At 46.5% G+C, this 6,984-nt stretch overlaps 1 protein-coding gene across 1 annotated transcript; it reads left to right on the top strand.

Annotated features, from left to right (window-relative positions):
• The first annotated feature begins 3,769 nt into the window (after positions 1 to 3,769).
• Positions 3,770 to 5,399, top strand: LOC109750994 (eukaryotic translation initiation factor 3 subunit E). The gene has a single exon (XM_020309909.4). The coding sequence runs from the start codon at positions 3,886 to 3,888 to the stop codon at positions 5,209 to 5,211; it is 1,326 nt and encodes a 441-aa protein (XP_020165498.1). The 5' UTR covers positions 3,770 to 3,885; the 3' UTR covers positions 5,212 to 5,399.
• The last annotated feature ends 1,585 nt before the right edge of the window (positions 5,400 to 6,984 follow it).

Here is a 6,984-nt window from a genome sequence, read left to right as displayed (position 1 = left end):
GCCCCCTTCCCTTGTCCAATTCGGACTGGGGCAAGGGGGGCCGCGCACCACCTCCTGGCTGCCCTCTCTCTTCTCCACTAAGGCCCAGTTCTTTTCAGGCAAGATTCTACAGAATCAGGATTCTGGAAAATTCTCCCAGAATCTGCTTCTCCCAGAATCTGTCGTCGAGTTCTTTTCAGAGATTGTAGTTTGAGATTCTAGAAACTGTTGTGTGTTGAAATGTCTGTACTACCCTTAGACAGAATTTGTTTGATGAAATGTTAACACTTTGTTGTTTCTAACAGTAACGGAAGTGATTTAAGAATGTCATAAAAAGTGCTAAATATTACAATGGATTTAAAGTTTTTTTTCATTACAGAAAGTCCATAAACTAAAAATATGAACAATCTCCAGGTACGAGACTAGCAGCAATCGCGTCACGTGTTGCGTTCATGGTACCATCATCTTCTGGTGGTAGAGCGTTGGCACCTGTAAACGGCAATGGAGGTTGCACATATGCATCATCCGCTAGTGGAGCATACCATTAGCATTGACATCAGCAAGCATCAATCCATCCATCCATATAACAAATTCAAGCAACAATCCATCTACCTATTTTATCTATCAACAATAGCTAGCATCAATTCAAGCATTATTCAAGCATGACGAAACAGAGAGATGCAAAAAGGAGGGCTCACCGTGAGCGTCGGCGTCGAACTTTGAGGGACAGGGCGGACTGAGGGGCGAGGAGGAGCTGAGGAGGGAAGCTGGCCGGCGGGGGCGGCGACGGCTTGGCCTGGCCGGCGGCGGCGCGGCAACCCTAGCCGCTGTCGTGAAGCTGACGGGGCGGGGCGAACTGCCGGGCGGGGAGAGCAGGGCGGACCGGGCAAGGGAGGCTGGCCGGCGAGGGCGGGGGCGGGCTGGCCGGCGGGGTGAGGGCGGCCTGGCCGGGGGCGGGGGCGGGCTGGTCGGCCGGGGCGGGGGCGGCTTGAAGCTCCTCTGCCCCGATGCGGTGCAGGAACTGGGAGACGAGCGAGCGGTTGGGTGCGTCCGCTCGTTTTCGGGGTCCTGGGCTGGACTACGGGGTGGCATTTTGACCATAAATACGTCATACAATAGGGGTACAGCTATACTTCGAAACGTTTTCTTTGGTGGGACTTGCCAGAATCCTGAGATTGTGGGAGAAACCAGGTATTTTGGGATTTTGGGATTGCACTAGGATTCTGGAGAATCCGGTTGAGATTTTGGAAGTTCAATCGAGTTCTTTTCGCTCGGGATTTTCGGGACCAAGATTCTCCATAATCTGCTCAAAAGAACTGGGCCTAAGGCCCATAAGGCCCAATAGCTTCCCCGGGGGGGGGGGGGGAGGGGTTCCGGTAACCCCCGGTACTCCGGTATATGTCCGAAACTTCCAGGAATCCTTCCGGTGCCCAAACATAGTCGTCCAATATATCAATCTTTACGTCTCGAACATTTCGAGACTCCTCGTCATGTCTGTGATCATATCTGGGACTCCGAACTACCTTCGATACATCAAAACACAAAAACTCATAATACCGATCGTCACCGAACTTTAAGCGTGCGGACCCTACGGGTTCGAGAACTATGTAGACATGACCGAGACACGTCTCCGGTCAATAACCAATAGCGGAACCTGGATGCTCATATTGGCTCCCACATATTCTACGAAGATCTTTATCGGTCAAACCGCATAACAACATACGTTGTTCCCTTTGTCATCGGTATGTTACTTACCTAAGATTCGATCGTCGGTATCTCAATACCTAGTTCAATCTCGTTACCGGCAAGTCTCTTTACTGCATCATCTCGCAACTAACTCATTAGTCACATTGCTTGCAACGCTTATAGTGATGTGCATTACCGAGTGGGCCCAGAGATACCTCTCCGACAATCGGAGTGACAAATCCTAATCTCGATCTATGCCAACTCAACAAACACCATTGGACACACCTGTAGAGCACCTTTATAATCACCCAGTTATGTTGTGACGTTTGGTAGCACACAAAGTGTTCCTCCGGTATTCGGGAGTTGCATAATCTCATGGTTATAAGAACATGTATAAGTCATGAAGAAAGCAATAGCAATAAACTAAACGATCATAATGCTAAGCTAACGAATGGGTCTTGTCCATCACATCATTCTCCTAATGATGTGACCCCGTTCATCAAATGACAACACATGTCTATGGTCAGGAAACATAACCATCTTTGATAAACAAGCTAGTCAAGTAGAGGCATACTAGGGACACTCTGTTTTGTCTATGTATTCACACATGTATCAAGTTTCCGGTTAATACAATTCTAGCATGAATAATAAACATTTATCATGAAATAAGGAAATAAATAATAACTTTATTATTGCCTCTAGGGCATATTTCCTTCATTGAATGTCAGCATGCACCGGTGATCCAGATCCTATTCGGCGCCTTAAACGCCAGTTACATGCTATTTAGCCAACTGGTGCACACCCCCTCCGCTTTGGACCGACCCATTTATTTATTTTTATTGTTTTAAACTCCAAAAATAATTCACGTGATGTGGTTCGAACTACAAACCTCCCAGTTCAGTACCAAAGGCACTAACCAAGTGGGACTCCCGGCGTCTTATGCCTAGTTTGTTCTTTACTTCAACGCTAAGAAACCGCAACGATTTTCTATTTTGATTTTTCTTTTTTCCGGTTTTGTTTTGGCGGATTTTCTCATATTTTTTTCCTTTTCCTTTTCTCTTTTTCTTTCTCTTTCTTTTCCCTTTTTTAAAATTCATGAACATTTCAAATTTGCAAAAAATAAAAATAAATCTCATGTACTTTTTTATTTTTTTATTTTTTTCAGAATCGATGAACTTTTGTTAATTATATATATATTTTTAAATCTATGAATTTGTTTTTCAATTCTGTCTACCTTTTCAAAATAGACGGACTTTTTTCAATGTTGTGTTTTTTAAATCGATGAACTTTTTTTAAAATCCATGAACATTTTTGTAACTGACAACCTTTTTTTGTGTTTTTTCCTCTAAAGTGAATAGTTGACCGATGAATTAGTCGACCACGACAAAATGCAATCGGGAGACCAACGAAAACGGTCGAATGTGATCGAGTGTCGCATTCTTCTTGGGCTGGCCTATGAGCGGGGCCACGTGAGCGCTAGGGAATGGTTCAGGCGCTTAAGGCGCCGAATTATTTTATAGCAAAACTTACGGGGAAAGTATCGGGTGCTCCCAGCCTTATGGTGCTCCCTGTGCTCCAATGTAAAAAACACACTTTTAAATGTTTCAAAAGATTTTAGAAAAATATATGAATGTTTGCAAGGAATGTGACTACATCCTCTAAAAGTTTCCGGTCCAAATTCGGAATGCACATTGAGGAACAAAAAGGTGAAATCTAGCATGAATAGTGTAAAAAAGACAAAACCAACATTTGACACTATTTACATTTGGATTTGTCTTTTTTGTTTCTTAATGTGCAATTCGAGTTTTGACCTGAAATTTTTAGGTGTTGTATTCACATTCCTTATGAACATTCACAATTTTTTTGAAGCATATAAAATACTTTTTTAACATTGGAGCACCGAGAGCACCATAAAGCTGGGAGCAGCCGATACTTTCCCCAAAACTTAAGGCGCCAAACCGGGACAGCAGGACTCCGAAAAGTGGAAAAAAGAGCTTTGGGCTTCTCTCTATGTAATCGGCCTACTAAGAGCGGCAATAGGCCCGGCCCAAACAGCGGGAGGGAACTAGGGTCACGTCTTGCTTTCTTTTTCCAACTTATAGCAAGAATCGCATACCTCTCCTGTGCCAGCCAGTCTCCCCCCTCCCTCCCTCCACCCGCCGCCGCCGCCACCCACAAACCCTAGAAACCCTAGCTCTCATCCCCTCGCCCGAGACAGCCATGGCGGAGCACGACCTGACGGCGAGCGTGGCGGCGTGGATGGACCCCCACCTGGTGCTCCCGGTGCTGGAGTTCCTCCAGGAGCGCGGGGTCTACGCCGACGAGGAGATCCTGCGGGGCAAGATCCGCCTCCTCGCCGGCACCAACATGGTCGACTACGCCATGGACATCCACAAGTCGCTCCACGGCACCGACGACGTCCCCGCCGACATGGTCGCCCGCCGCTCCGAGGTCGTCGAGAGGCTCCGGGCCCTCCAGGAGGCCGTCGCGCCCATAGTCGCCTTCCTCTCCAGCCCGCAGCTCGTGCAGGAGCTCCACGCCGACAAGCAGTACAACCTCCACATGCTCCAGGAGCGCCACCAGATCGGCCCGGACCAGATCGAGGCCCTCTACCAGTACGCCAAGTTCCAGTACGAGTGCGGGATGTACTCCGACGCCGCCGATTTCCTGTCCCAGTACCGCGCTCTGTGCACCAACAGCGAGAGGAGCCTGAGTGCCCTGTGGGGGAAGCTGGCGGCGGAGATACTGATGCAGAACTGGGATGTCGCGCAGGAGGAGCTCAACAGGCTCAAGGAGATGATTGATTCCAGCAGCTTCACCTCGTCGCCTGTGAACCAGCTCCACAGCAGGATATGGCTGATGCACTGGAGCCTCTTCATCTTCTTCAACCATGAGAATGGAAGGAACGGGATCATCGACCTCTTCTTCCAGGACAGGTACCTCAATGCTATCCAGACCAACGCTCCCCATCTTCTGAGGTACCTTGCTGCTGCAGTTGTTGTCAACAAGAGGAGAAGGAACATGCTTAAGGAACTCATCAAGGTCATCCAGCAGGAGCAGAACAGCTACAAGGATCCCATCATTGAGTTCCTGGAGTGCCTGTATGTCAAGTATGATTTTGATGGCGCTCAGCAGAAGCTCGTCGAGTGCGAGCAGGTTATACTGAATGATCCTTTCCTGGGCAAGCGCGTTGAAGAGAGGAATGGCATCGCTGTTCCTCTGAGAGACGAGTTCCTTGAAAATGCTCGCCTGTTCATTTTTGAGACTTACTGCCGTATACATCGCTGCATCGATATTGGTGTGCTTGCGGAGAAGCTGAACATGACCTATGATGAAGCCGAGTTGTGGATAATGAACATGGTCAAGAGTTCCAAGCTAGATGCCAAGATTGATTCAGTGACGGGAACTCTCATCATGACGACCAATCGTGTTGATGTCCATGAGCAGATTATTGAGAGCATGAAGAACCTCAACGCCAGGACCTACATGCTAGCAAAGAGCGTCGTGGATCCAGGGCATGCAGCAGCACAGCAGGCTGCTCGGTGAGACCAACAGATGATCTGCAGCTTTGAGGCGGTAAAAATTACTTTGGGAACTTTGTTGTTAGGCAGTGACTTCGTTGCTAGTATTTGAATCATATTGCTACAGCTTATGCTGATGTTTTAAATGCTTTGTACTCCTTTTACTCAAGTTTATCGTCCTATGAATTAATACTGCAAAAGACGTTTAACGCATTTCCTTGCTGAGGTGTCATTGCATATTTTACTGTCTTTCTCGGCCTGTCTGCAATTGTCTTTGAGCTCCCTGTTGTCTGTCTAGCTTAGCTTCCTGTTAAACATTTTTGTGGTTTACAGTTAAGTCCGTAACTGTCCTAAGGCTGTAGCATGTGTGTATGTGTGATGGCTCATCTTCCTCCACAGCTTCTCTCGATTTGAAGCAAACAACTAGGAGAGCATATATTCTACGCCCTCCATCCCATGATATAAGACATTTTTGCGGAGGGAGTAGTTATTACAAATAACTACTGGAATGCATAACAATTACAAGGCACATAGACCGTATCACAATAAATCATGGTGGAGTCAAATTTTGATTACTGTTTGGAGGCATTCATAACATGCATGGATCCTGTTATTTGATGGACCCAAGTTTGCACTGAAATTGGGTCCGAGTTTTGCTCAAAGCTATGTAAATGTCCTATAAGGCTGTAGTGTGTATGTGTGGTGGGTCATCTTCCTCCACAGCTTCTCTCGATTTGAAGCAAACAACTAGGAGAGCATATATTCTAGTTATAGTTATTACAGATTGCTACTAAAATGCATAGCAATTACAAGGCACATAGACCGACTCCAGCTGCACAATGAATCATGGTGGAGTCAAATTCTGATTAGTGTTTGGAGGTAGAAATAACATGCATGAATCCTGTTCTTTGATGGACCCAAGTTTGCGCTGAAATCGGGTCTAGAGTTTTGTTCAAAGCTATGTATTTGTGTCCTGAGGCTGTAGTGTTGTATGTGTGTACTGAGTTGGTGTAGCATAGGGCCTACTGCATCTTTATAAGTCCTTTTAGAGATTCAGTATGGACTTTTTAAAGATTCAATATGGACTACATACGGATGTATATAGACATATTTCATAGTGTAGATTCATTCATTTTGCTCCGTATGTCGTCCATATTGGAATCTCTAAAATGACTTATATTTAGAAACGGAGGGAGTAGTGTTTGGATGCATTCGTAACATGCATGGATCCTATTAACATTTTTTAGATTTACAGTCAGGTCAGTAGGGGTCCTGAGGCTGTAGCATGCGTGTATGTGTGTCGTCAGGCTGTCTTCTCTTGACTACTCTGAGTTGGCGTGGCCGAGGGCTCCATCATCCTTCGGACTATCTGGCTCATTAGAACTGGTGCTACACACCAGTTTAACCATTGTTGTTCCATGTATAAGTAACTACTGAAATGCATTGCAATTATAGGGCACATAGACTGGCTCCAGTTGCCCTATGAAACTGTAAGGGCATGTACAACGCCGGTGCTTAGGCGGGGCGCCAGGCTTCAATTCCTAGTCGTTATGGCTGAATCCCGATGGATCAGAGGATTTTCCCCATTTTTCGACATGCCGGCCCCATTCTCTTCAATCGGTTGGTTTACTGAGATCCCAAGCTCTCCGGCCGAGGACAGCGAGGCTGGTCCTCCCGACTAAATTCTAGGATTTGTCATGTGTTAAACTGTTGTTGTGCTTTCAGATGCACGGCAGTGACAGTTTGGTGTCGTTGAGATTGATGACGATGACGATGTTCTTACCCCCCAAAAAGTGGC

Source organism: Aegilops tauschii, chromosome 5, assembly GCF_002575655.3.
Source record: "Aegilops tauschii subsp. strangulata cultivar AL8/78 chromosome 5, Aet v6.0, whole genome shotgun sequence".
NCBI lineage: Eukaryota > Viridiplantae > Streptophyta > Magnoliopsida > Poales > Poaceae > Aegilops > Aegilops tauschii.
This window is presented reverse-complemented; position numbering and strand designations above follow the sequence as displayed.

Bases quoted from the DNA above. Each gene is read 5' to 3' on its own strand.
- LOC109750994 (XM_020309909.4), top strand. From the start codon at position 3,886: ATGGCGGAGCACGACCTGACGGCGAGCGTGGCGGCGTGGATGGACCCC.